The sequence below is a fragment of the Podarcis melisellensis genome (genome assembly GCF_964234715.1).
Source record: "Podarcis melisellensis genome assembly, chromosome: 10".
Taxonomy (NCBI): Eukaryota; Metazoa; Chordata; class Lepidosauria; order Squamata; family Lacertidae; genus Podarcis; species Podarcis melisellensis.
Window position 1 is genome coordinate 912,958 of NC_138542.1, and position 13,362 is coordinate 926,319.

The 13,362-nt window shown below is 41.2% G+C and overlaps 1 protein-coding gene across 6 annotated transcripts in view; it reads left to right on the top strand.

The window, feature by feature from the left end:
• Positions 1-11,991, top strand: part of ITPR2 (inositol 1,4,5-trisphosphate receptor type 2) — a 313,187-nt gene extending 301,196 nt beyond the window's left edge. For all 6 annotated transcript variants that reach the window (XM_081927580.1, XM_081927582.1, XM_081927583.1 and 3 more), the window contains 2 exons: positions 8,364-8,525; positions 10,851-11,991. In XM_081927580.1, coding sequence (XP_081783706.1) covers positions 8,364-8,525; positions 10,851-10,943 — 255 coding nt within the window. In that variant the 3' untranslated portion in view covers positions 10,944-11,991. The remainder of the gene's footprint in view (positions 1-8,363; positions 8,526-10,850) is intronic.
• The last annotated feature ends 1,371 nt before the right edge of the window (positions 11,992-13,362 follow it).

Here is a 13,362-nt window from a genome sequence, read left to right on the forward strand (position 1 = left end):
TTTAGGGCAAGTCCACCAGAGGTGAAAGAATGTTCCTTCACCTTCTTTACATTTCCAACATTTATTATCAGACAAATGGTATATTTTGGCAAGTTTAACTGGGGTCATGTACCATCTATATATCATTTTCATTACATTTTCCTTCAGAGCATTACATGCAGTGAAGTTCAGCCCAGTGGTTCACAACCTTTCCCAGTCCTCAAACATAATGTTATGCCCAATATCCTGTGCCCACTTTATCATAACCGATTTAACCATTTCGTCTTGTGTATTCCATTTCAACAGCAAGTTATACATTCTTGAAAGTACCTTAGTCTTCGGTTCTAACAGTTCTGTTTCCAACTTCGATTTCTCCACCTGGAACCCTAACTTTTTATCATTTTTGAAGACTTCTTTAATCTGAGTGTAATGTAACCAGTCTCGCACTTTATCCTTCATTTTTTCCAAACTCTGCAATTTCCAATTGTCGCCATCTTTTTCTAGTATTTCCCAATACTTTGGCCATTTGGCCTCCATATTGGGTCTTTTTCGGGCCTTGGCTTCCAGAGGTGAAAGCCACCTTGGAGTTTTGTTTTCCAATAAGTCTTTATATTTTGTCCAGACAGTAAACACTGCTTTTCTGACAATATGGTTCTTAAAGGCCTTATTGATCTTAACTTTGTCATACCATAAGTATGCATGCCAACCAAAAGCATTATTAAAACCTTCCAAATCCAGTACATCAGTGTCTTCGAGAAGTAGCCAGTCTTTTAGCCAGCAGAAAGCTGCTGCCTCATAATATAACTTTAGGTCTGGCAGGGCAAAGCCCCCTCTTTCTTTCGCATCAGTTAATATCTTGAACTTAATTCTGGGCTTTTTGCCCTGCCAGACAAATTTAGAAATATCTCTCTGCCACTTCCGGAAGCACTCTGTCTTGTCCACAATCTGTAATGTTTGAAACAAGAACAACATTTTTGGCAATACATTCATCTTGATAGCAGCAATTCGGCCTAACAAAGAAAGTTTCAGTTTTGTCCAACTATCTAAGTCTCTCTTAATTTCTGACCAACATTTTTCATAATTGTCCTTAAATAGACTCAGATTTTTTGCTGTTATGTTCACCCAAGAAGTGTGGAATTAAAGTAGCGAAAAAAGTAAAATACCTAGGGATCTGGTTAACAATGAAAAATATTAATTTAATTAGTGATAATTACACCTCAATATGGAAAGAAATTAAAAGAGATCTGTATATATGGAATAGATTAAAGCTGTCCTGGACCGGGAGAATGGCAGAGATTAAAATGAATATTCTTCCAAAGATGTTATTTCTCTTTCAAACGATCCCTGTGATTAAGGGGTCATCTCAGTTTAAGGATTGGCAAAAAAAACCCTATCAAGATTTATTTGGCAAGGAAAGAGACCAAGGATCAAATTTCAATTATTAACAGACTGGAAGGAAAAAGGAGGGTTTTCAGTACCAAATTTGAAACTATATTATGAAGCATCCTGTTTATGTTGGATTAAGGAATGGATCATCTTGGAAAACACGGACTTGTTGGATTTGGAAGGATACAATAATAGATATGGATGGCATTCTTATTTGTGGCATAGCAAGGTGAAAGTCCATAAAGGTTTCATGAATCATATTTTTAGAGGTGCCCTGTATGAAGTTTGGGGAAAAAATAAAAATTTACTAGAAAGAAACACACCCTGGTGGCTATCACCAGTAGATATATTAACAACAAAAAAACTGAATATGGAAGGAAAGAGAATAACATGAAGATATATTAGTAAAAATGGAGAGTGGATGGAAAATCAAAACATATGAGGAATTAAAATATGGGTTAACAGGGTGGTTACAATACCATCGGGTAAATGCATTATGGAATGAGGATAAAAAAATTAGGATTTAGTGAGAAAAAATCTAAATTCCAAATAGAAATTTTGGAAGGAAGAACAAAACTTTTATCCAAGGTGTACAATTTCCTGTTGGAATGGGATACCAAGGGCGAGTTAATAAAAGAAGTGATGGTAAAGTGGGCAATTGATTTTGGTTACAACATAGAATATGATAAATGGGTAAATTTATGGAACAAAGGGATGAAATTTACAGCATGTTCCACTTTAAGGGAAAACCTGGAAAAAATGATGTTCCGGTGGTATGTTACCCCGGTCAAATTGGCGAAAATGTACAAAATGGGTAACAAAGCCTGTTGGAAATGTAAACGTAAGGATGGGGATCTCTACCATATGTGGTGGTTATGTGACGAAATGAAAAAAAATTCGGATCTAATATATAATGAACTTAAGAAACTTTTTAGGTACACTTTCCCGAAAAAAACCGGAGACATTCTTATTAGGGATAATAGGGGATGAAATAAAAAAGGAGGATCATACATTATTCCAATACGCTATGGTGGCAGCTAGGGTTCTTGTAGCCCAAAAATGGAAGTCACCAGAGATCCCAACAGTTATGGAATGGCAGGCTAATTTTTTTGAATATACAGAATTAGCGAAAATGACATATAAAATCCGACACCAAAAAGGGGCAAAGTTCGTAGAAGAATGGGGTAAATTTGTAACATATATAGGAATCAACTGTAGTTTAAGAACTACAGCGGGGTTAACATAACTCTTGTGACGTGTATAGAAATGTAGAAGAAACTGTAAGAGAATATGTATATTAAGAAAACCGCAACTGGGAAGGAAGGAAGTTGAGGAATGCAATGTAAATAAGATGACACTAAGAATGATTGTAAAGATTTTTTATTTTGTTTTTTGGAAAAGGTCAATAAATTTAATAATAATAAAAAAAGGAAGCCGGTGCTGCACTGGAAGTGTACTTCCAGAAGTGCGGCCTGGCTTCCTGAAGCATGTATGTCCGCAGCCTCGGTAGGCTTCCAGGCCTCGGTGGAGACCTTGCAGAGGCAGCGGAGGAGGAAGTGGGCCACTTCTGTCAATCAGTCATGTCTTAGAGAAATCAGGACTATTGGCAGGTGTGATATTATAAATGAACAATCCTATTTCCATAATAACTTTTCTTGTCTAGGGTGTTTGGCGGAGTGGTTTAATTGACTTTAAGAAAACATTGCAGGACCTGCTAACATGTTGGATTGGGATAATTTTTGTTTTAACATCTTATAATTTTAGTTATGTTAATTGCCAGTTGTTGTGATGATTACTCATTCTATGCCAAACTTTTTTTTTTTTTAAAAAAATGATATTATTACTTTTAAAACTTACAAGAAAAAAAAGAGAAGAAAAAAGACAAGAAGAAAAAACAAGAGAAAAACAAAGACAATACAATACAATATAAACAGTACAAAACACAACCTTAACACACTAAATTAAACAAAACAAAACAACAACATTTTAAAAAACATACAGCATACCATTTCATTACTCTATCTTTCATTCCCTTGTTTCATCGACCTCCTCTCACCTCCCTTTTTGTATTCCACTTCTATTAATTGTTTCAGCAAATCCTTTCCATGTGGGGGAGGGAGACAGTGCTCCTGAAGGTAGGAGTCTATCAATTGATGAAGATGATCATCCAAATGTCATAGACCAAATGGAGCAAACAGCACACAGACCTAGTGGTGGGAGGAAAAAATCCTTAAATAAGAGACACAGTGGAATGATTAATGGACTTCAATGTCTGTACACTAATGTGCAAAGCATGGGAAATAAACAAGATGAACTTGAGCTCTTGGTACAGCAAACTAAATATGACATAATAAGCATCGCTGAAACCTGGTGGGATAAGCCCCACGATTGGAATGTAATAATGGAGGGATACAATCTATTTCAGAGAAACAGACCAGACAAGAAAGGAGGAGGAGTGGCATTATATGTCAGGGATGTGTATACCTGTGAAGAGATCCAAGATTTAGAACCTCAAAGCCAAAGTGAGAGCATTTGGGTCAAAATTAAGGGAGAGAAGAATAACAGTGACCTCATTGTGGGAGTTTACTATAGATCCCCAAGCCAAACGGAGGACATAGATGATGCCTTCCTGGAACAGATGGCCAAGCATGCAAAAAGAAGGGAGATAGTAGTAATGGGGGACTTCAATTACCCAGATATTTGTTGGATGTCAAACTCAGCCAAGAGCATAAGGTCAAACAGATTCCTCACTGGCCTTGCAGACAACTTCATTGTCCAGAAAGTGGGAGAAGCAACAAGAGGAACAGCCATTTTAGATCTGGTCCTAACCAATGTTGATGACCTGGTTAGTGGGGTAGAAGTGGAAGGATCATTAGGCGCGAGTGATCATGCTCTTCTGAAGTTTACTATACAGCGGAAAGGAGCAGCCAAGCATACTAGGACTCAATTTCTTGACTTTAAGAAAGCCGACTTCATAAAACTTAGGGAAGTGCTGGGTGAGATCCCATGGACAGTAATACTAAAAGGAAAGGGAGTTCATGATGGCTGGGAGTTTGTTAAGAGGGAGATAGTAAAAGCACAACTTCAGGCAATACCAATGAGACGGAAACATGGAAGGTGCCTAATGAAGCCAGGGTGGCTATCTAAAGAACTTTTAACTGAGTTAAGATTAAAAAAGGATGTGTACAAAATATGGAAAAGGGGGGAAACCACCAAAGAGGAATTCAAACAAATAGCCAGCATGTGTAGAAAAGTCAGAAAAGCTAAAGCACAGAATGAACTCAGGCTTGCTAGAGAGGTTAAAGGCAACAAAAAAGGCTTTTATGGGTATGTTCGTAGCAAAAGGAAGAACAAAGAAACAGTGGGGTCACTCAGAGGAGAAGATGGTGAGATGCAAACAGGGGACACAGAAAGGGTTGAACTCCTCAATGCCTTCTTTGCCTCAGTCTTCTCCGATAAAGAAAACAATGCCCGACCTGAAGAATTTGGAGCAAATGATTCAGCAAAGGAAACACAGCCCAGAATAACTAAGGAGATAGTAAAAGAATACCTGGCAAGTCTAGATGTATTCAAGTCTCCAGGGCCAGATGAACTGCATCCAAGAGTATTAAAAAAACTGGCAGATGTGATCTCAGAACCACTGGCAGTCATCTTTGTGAATTCCTGGAGAACAGGCGAAGTCCTGACAGACTGGAGGAGGGCAAATGTTGTCCCTATTTTCAAAAAGGGGAAAAGAGAGGACCCAAATAATTACCGCCCAGTCAGTCTGACATCAATACCAGGGAAGATTCTGGAGCAGATCATTAAGCAAACAGTCTGTGAGCACCTAGAAAGGAATGCTGTGATCACCAATAGTCAGCATGGATTTCTGAAAAATAAGTCATGTCAGACTAACCTGATCTCGTTTTTTGACAGAATTACAACCCTGGTAGATGAAGGGAATGCAGTGGATGTAGCCTACCTTGATTTCAGCAAGGCATTTGACAAGGTGCCCCATTATATTCTTGTAAAGAAGCTGGTAAAATGCGGTCTTGACTATGCTACCACTCAGTGGATTTGTAACTGGCTGACTGACCGAACTCAAAGGGTGCTCATCAATGGTTCCTCTTCATCCTGGAGAAGCGTGACTAGTGGGGTGCCACAGGGTTCTGTCTTGGGCCCGGTCTTATTCAACATCTTTATCAACGACTTGGATGATGGACTCAAGGGCATCCTGATCAAATTTGCAGATGACACCGAACTGGGAGGGGTGGCTAACACCCCAGAGGACAGGAACACACTTCAAAACGACCTTGACAGATTAGAGAACTGGGCCAAAACAAACGATGAATTTTAACAGGGAGAAATGTAAAGTATTGCACTTGGGCAAAAAAAAATGAGAGGCACAAATGCAAGATGGGTGACATCTGGCTTGAGAGCATTACATGTGAAAAGGATCTAGGAGTCTTGGTTGACCACAAACTTGACATGAGCCAACAGTGTGATGCGGCAGCTAAAAAAGCCAATGCAATTCTGGGCTGCATCAATAGAAGGATAGCATCTAGATCAAGGGAAGTAATAGTGCCACTGTATTCTGCTCTGGTCAGACCTCACCTGGAGTACTGTGTTCAGTTCTGGGCACCACAGTTCAAGAAGGACACTGACAAACTGGAACGTGTCCAGAGGAGGGCAACCAAAATGGTCAAAGGCCTGGAAACGATGCCTTATGAGGAACGGCTAAGGGAGCTGGGCATGTTTAACCTGGAGAAGAGGAGGTTAAGGGGTGATATGATAGCCATGTTCAAATACAGTGGTGCCCCGCAAGACGAATGCCTCGCAAGACGAAAAACCCGCAAGACGAAAGGGTTTTTCGGTTTTTGCGACGCTTCGCTAGACGATTTTCCCTATGGGCTTGCATCGCAGGACGAAAGCCCATAGGGAAATCTCGGGGACCTCTTTTAAATGCTGGCGGTGGGGAGCAAAGACTTTCCCCCCCCCTCCGGACTTCAGAAGAGGTCCAGGAAGGCCGGCGGGGGCGAAAGGCTTTGCTCCCCTCCGCCAGCATTTTAAAAGCGGTCCGGGATAGCAGGGAAGCGCTTCCCGCTATCCCGGACGGCTTTTGAAGGCAGGCGGGGGGGAGCAAAGACTTTTGCCCCCCGCCAGCCTTCAGAAGAGGTCCAGGTCCAGCCTTCGCTGCCGCCCGCCAGCATTTTAAGATCGCCCCGGGACAGTGGAAAAGTCTCCGCTGTCCCGGGAAAGCAGGCGGGGGGGGAGCAAAGACTTTCGCCCCCCACCAGCCTTCAGAAGAGGTCGGGGGACAGACTGTCCCCGGACCTGGTCTGAAGGCGGTTTCCATAGGAACGCATTAATTGATTTTTAATGCATTCCTATGGGAAACCGTGCTTCGCAAGACGAAAAACTCGCAAGACGAAAAGACTTGCGGAACGAATTAATTTCGTCTTGCGAGGCACCACTGTATATAAAAGGATGTCACATAGAGGAGGGAGAAAGGTTGTTTTCTGCTGTTCCAGAGAGGCGGACACGGAGCAATGGATCCAAACTACAAGAAAGAAGATTCCACCTAAACTTTAGGAAGAACTTCCTGACAGTAAGAGCTGTTCGACAGTGGAATTTGCTGCCAAGGAGTGTAGTGGAGTCTCCTTCTTTGGAGGTCTTTAAGCAGAGGCTTGACAACCATATGTCAGGAGTGCTCTGATGGTGTTTCCTGCTTGGCAGGGGGTTGGACTCGATGGCCCTTGTGGTCTCTTCCAGCTCTATGATTCTATGATTCACTCTCATTTCTGCCCTCTCCAAAACCATTTTTGCTGTTGTTGGCATCTGCCTATCTCGAAACACAATGGAGTGACGTCTCCAGGGGTGACGTCAAAATGCTGCATTAGCAGCACTGAAGTGACCTCCCCGAGGTATAAGCTTGGGCAATGTGTATGGAGTTCCTAGGCTGCCCCAATGACAACGCCCCCTCTCAGCCTCACTGGTGCAGTCCAAAGGAAAGTAGAGCAATCCGTTTGGCACCAACTTGTATGCAGGAGTTGCCAGAAGGAGGCATACAAGGCGCCATTAGGCCTTAGGGACTTCTGAAGGCAGCAGAAGTTTAGCATCAGAGTTTTCCTTCTTCTAGATGGACTACCTTCCCAGGTTGACAACCCCCTTCTGCCCCTCACTTCCCATCTGCTTTCCACCTACAGGGAAATGCAATTAAAACAAAGTAGCAGCACTTCCCAAATCAGATTGAGATAACTGTGGGGCAACCAATAAGGTATTGTTATAAATTGGGGGGCCCTCCCTAAACCCTAGAAATTAATAAATTGTAGAATTTTGATTATTTGGAGTATTGAAGTGAAGATTGCAGGACAGTGGAAAAATACAGGCTAAGCTTTCTTTCCAAGCCAGGGCCACACTTGGGATAGGGGCATTAACATGACAAAAGGTGCTGATGGCCCATCTGAGAGGAATTCTTGGGCCTGGCCAGATAGAGGTTGCCATGGTGATGGGGTGTGTGTTTGAGGTGTCAGGTAAAGAGAGTCTTTAGAGCAAGGGGTGCTGGGAAGAAGGGAGAGAATAGGCTGAGATCCATCTTGGGCCAACCCACACTCGGAAAACCAGTTCATTATGCTGCCAAGTGTAAATCGGACAGGGAGCTTAAGCCAATGACAAGTGTGTCTGTATGATGCAAACATTTCACATTTTTCATTCTCGCAAGCCTATGGCAGCTGCCTACCCACCAGCAGCTGCCATGTGGCTGGGAGAATATCTCAGTGAGCCAACAACATGGTCAGGCACCAGTCATGTGAGTCATCTCACAGGAACTGCCTACAGATAAGCAGCTCCCAGTTGGCTAGGAAAACAGATAAATTCCTAATCCTGGGTCCTCTACAGTCAGAGTCACTGAGTTGGACGAATCCTTGAGAAATAATTCAGACTATCGCCCCACTCCACTCCACCCCATCTCATTTTATATTTAAGTCACAACTAACATTTTTCTACTTGTGTGTGTGCAGGAAAAGAATTTAGATTGGTTCCCTCGGATGAGAGCCATGTCCTTGGTCAGCAACGAAGGTGACAGTGAACAGAATGAAATCAGAAACCTGCATGAGAGATTGGAGTCCACCATGAGCCTGGTCAAGCAGCTTTCCAGTCAACTAGCTGAGCTTAAAGAACAGGTTGGTTGGTTCTTTGTTTATTTATATTTTACATAGCAGAGTTACATGCTTCATGCCTGTAAAAAGAATTAACCTCTCAGCTAGATCACAGTGGGATTCTTCCAGTAAAAATCGCCTTTTGTCAGAAGTCTTAATCCAGCTTCACAGAAATTAAATGCAATAGGTAGTAAAGAGGAAATTTCCATAGAGCTAACATTCTGGTTGATTAATCTCATTAATCAATCAGTGAGTTGTCTTTTATGCATTGTTGAAGCCAAGGCGCTGTGGACCTGATTGGTGCCTAAATTGGAGACCTGGAGAGCTTTCTGAAGAAAGAGTGGGATGTCAAGAGGTATTAAATGATTGAGTAGTCAGTTACATAAAATATATTTCACTGTTAACAAAGACATCATTATAAATCCCACTTTTACATAGCTGTCAATGTAGGGGTTTTTTAAAAAAGAAAAAGCTAACATTTATTGTTAGAAGGGGGAAGTACATTTTTCTGTGTATCACAGTTACACACCAGAATCAATGTTAGTCTCAAGCATGCCCTTACCTCTCAGCCACACCAATTACAACTTACATTTATCTATTATAGTTGGCTCCCATCAAGTAACACAAAATTTTTATAGACCCCGCCCCAGCATACCCACCCACCTGATTTTGGTAGCAGTGGCAAAAAGCAAACTAAATAAAAACTGTATTTGAAACTCTCCATCCAGTCCAGCACCATGATGGGAATGCAAATTGCCCTTATGGGGTACACAAAATATTTGGACCATTCCCAAATCAAGACCCCCAAGCAAGGCTGTTCAGGGCACTTTGGCAATTCAGATGTTTTAAAAAATGCAGCAGACAGCATGTTTGCAAAAATGTAAAAAATCTTATCAGTTTGCCATATGAGGAAGATGCCAGGCTGAGATGACGGGAAGGAAGAGCTCTTCTATAACCAACAGGTTTTGCTTCTAACTAGAGGGAATAACTTATACAGTATAGGCTTTTCAATCTTAGTGCTTTGAGGAAGGAAAGTTAAAGTAATAAAACTCATTGCTAGTTCTGCTTGTTTGGAAAATTGTGGATCCAGGCAGTGACCATTTTATGTGTGATCACATGCATGTTACTGCCAACCCAGAAAATGGGGCAGAACGGGACAGAGGTGGAACGGGGCAGACTTATGTGTGCTCCACCAGTGTGTTGGGTCAGGAGCAGAACCCTCACACAAAATGGTCATTGCCTGCAGTGAGGTCCTTCTGCCTCTGTCCCACCTATCCACACTTCAAATCAGTTTTGCACTTAGTTTCTGTTACTTTTGGTACAAATTGACCATAATGCTAGCATGAAGCTCCGCCCCCTCGTGCATCAACTCAGCTCTCTAGTCCTTGTACTCATCCTTCTGACCCTTTGCTGGCTACTGTCCTGGGAGAATTTCTACATCGAATGTAGTGTTTGATATGAAATCATTTCCCACAAAACCACAGGGAGTGAAGCAAATCCCTTTGAGTTCTCTCTCCAGAAAAAGGGCAAACTGCAAGTTGCTGTTCTTGCAGAAAACTTGCTGTCTTCTTAAATATGGCAGGATTCTTCTGCTTAGAAGTAGCTACTGTGCCTGCACATTTAATTAAACTCTGCCAGAAAGAAAAAAGTTAATAGCCGTGATTTTACTGTATTTCCATATAAAGTTGAACTGGGGGAGGGGGGGAGGTGATGCTGAGCAACTCTTGCTCTTTTCCAAAGAGTTGAATCAGGCTCTGAACTCAATCCTGAGCTTGGTGAATACCCCTTGTAATAAGCCCTCCTCTTTAGCTTATAGCAGTACAGCCCTACAGTATGTATATTTAGTTGTAAGTTTTTTTGTAAGTTTCTGTTGAATAGGACTTATTCCAAGCTAAGTGTGTGTAGGATTGCAGTTAAATCTGTTAAATTTTGCATTTCATATATATATTTTTATGATAGCAACAGTTGAGACAGGTGAACAAGACATTTAGATTTGAGAAGGGAAAGTAAAATCCATCTTCCCTGGGTAATGCGAACACTGTGTACGGGTGCACATTTCTGATCTTTGTGCCAATAAATTGCTGTGAGAAGGGGAAATTGCCCTAAATTAATGTGCTAATACTTGCCTTCCAGAATTTACATATTTTTTAAAAAATACTCACTTGCAAGGAACCCCCTTTTTTCTTTAGTTTTTTGGTTTCAAAATAATCTCCTTGATGGTTTTTTTCATCTTTTTTATCTTGCAAAATGAAATGAAATAAATGTCACAGTGTAATGTTTGTAATTGCATGTCTTTGCTAAAGAGCAGTCAGGAGCTTATATTGTCTTTGTCTCCCTCTCCACCTTTAGATGACAGAACAAAGGAAAAACAAGCAGAGGCTGGGCTTTCTTGGATCAAACGCAGCAGCTTCCCACATGAACCATCACATGCCACCACACTGATACCATGACTAGTGTTTCATCAGTATTCTCGCTTGATTACAGAATGAAAAATCAGGAGTGGTGAACAGCGCCTATTGTTACAAAGTTACAAACAACAGTGTGCCAGGATGTTAAGTGGTTTAGCTCTGGGAACAATTAGTAACTGTTTTTTCTTCACTGTTGAAAGGGACCACCAGCTCAAATATTACAGATAAGGTTGTGGTAAGGGGAGCTCTTCTACATCTTTCCTCAGGCAAAACAATTTAAAACTGGCGAGGATGGGGTCGCAGTGTGGAGAGATAGTACAACCTTAATTTACTCTCTTGTAATTCAGTTGGCTGCCAGCAGATGCATAGGCATGGCAGAATTTGGTTCTGTTGTTTTGAATGCCACCATATGAATCCTTGTAAAACTAATGGAGCAACCAAGAAACAGAGGAAATAATTTATTAACACAGAATCCAACAGCCTCATTCGGAATCTGTAGAAGTTCTCTGTTGTCACCTTTGCTGGCCAGCATAATTTGTTATGTTTGTTTGGAATTTTTGCTCTCTCTCTCTTCAATCTAATTACCGTAAATATGTCATTGAAGGAGGCAATAATGTTATGGCAAGTTAATTTGCATTGAAAGATGAACAAAATCACCCTCAAATAAGCATTGTTTTTCTCTTTTAAAAAAAGAGGGTTGCAGAGACAAGTATTAAGGCTAATAGAAATTTTTCTGTCAGCTGTGCAATTCCTTATTTATAAAATAGAGCACAATGAACCTGCAGCTGGGAGAACTTGAAATTTATGCACATAACCACTGACAACATTAACTGGAAGTGATTTCTTTACTCTTGAATTTAGATGTTCCCTATTAATGTGGCTGCAAGTAGAGAATTCAACTAATGGTGGTCTTTAACTGTGTTTTAAAATTCATGTTCCAAGGAGAGAGTTGAGGAGAAAATGTGATATTTTAGAACTAGTGTTAGAGATTAATTTCAGGGGGTAAACAGCTTTGAGATGAACTGTCTAGAAAAAATGTAATGATATTGTTACTGTCCATAAACCACAGGAAAAACTGCTAATTTTTTTTTGCTTCAGTTCCTCCATTCTCTTTTTCCTGTACAACATGTTTCTCAGATAGGGTTCCCCTACTGTATGGACAGCCTCCCACCATCCCTGACCATTGGTCATGTTGGCTAGGGCTGATGGGACTGATGGGAGTTGGAGACAAACAAATTCCCCACTGACATAGGAATATTTCATCAATATGCATCTTCTGATTTAGATTCTGGCCATCATTGGTTCTGCTTGGAATTCATGTGACTTTGCTGTGGTGAAGGGAGATCAGCTCTAGTTTCCAATTCAGAATCAGGTCTGTACTATAGGCAGGGCCTTATGTTCTTTCCTTTGACAATCCAAGAGACTTCAAAAGTGCAGAACTCACAAATGAGAGTGAAAGGCATGCAATCTGCACTATTTCTAAGTAAATCTTGCTCTTCTCTAGCACTTGTCTCCAGCTGAGTGTTTTAGTACAAATGCTGCTAAAGAATTGTAAAAAGGCATTGAGCAAAGCAAAACAGAGGTACGCAGGTGGCGTTGTGGGTTAAACCACAGAGCCTAGGGCTTGCCGATCAGAAGGTCGGTGGTTCGAATCCCCGCGACGGGGTGAGCTCCTGTTTCTCAGTCCCTGCTCCTGCCAACCTAGCAGTTCAAAAGCACCCCAGTGTAAGTAGATAAATAGGTACCGCTCCGGTGGGAGGATAAACGGTGTTTCCATGCGCTGCTCTGGTTCGTCAGAAAGTGGCTTAGTCATGCTGGACACATGATCTGGAAACTGTCTGAGAACAAACTTTGGCTCTCTCGGCCAGTAAAGCAAGATGAGCGCCGCAACCCCAGCATCGTCTGTGCCTGGACCTAACGGTCAGAGGTCCCTTTACTGTAAAGCAAAACAGGTAGCCCTGATTGCATATTATAAGTGCTAAGAAGGAAACAATTAGCAGTACTGGAAAGTTTGAAGAGAGAATTATCATGTTTGCTATTCCTTCTTGGAATAAAGCAATCCAAATTTGGAAGCCATAAATGCAATTCTAATGCCATTAAATCAGTGAGATTACAAATAAAATTTCAGGATTACACCATACAGTGCAATTCTACATAATACTTACTTTGCAAGTTCCATTGGCTTGTAACAGAGAATTTATAAGAATTGGTGCTCAGCCTTTTGTTAGTTTTCAAGAAGCATATGTGGTCAATATTTAGTGGCTTGCATCCCACACCTTTTATATGTTAGGGTGAGTTGTCAAAACAAAAAAAATTCCTTCCAGTAGCACCTTAAAGACCAACTAAGTTAGTTCTTGGTATGAGCTTTCGTGTGCATGCACACTTCTTCAGATATCTGGAAATATTTGGAAGGAATTTTTTTTGTTTTGACTATGGCAGACCAACACGGCTAC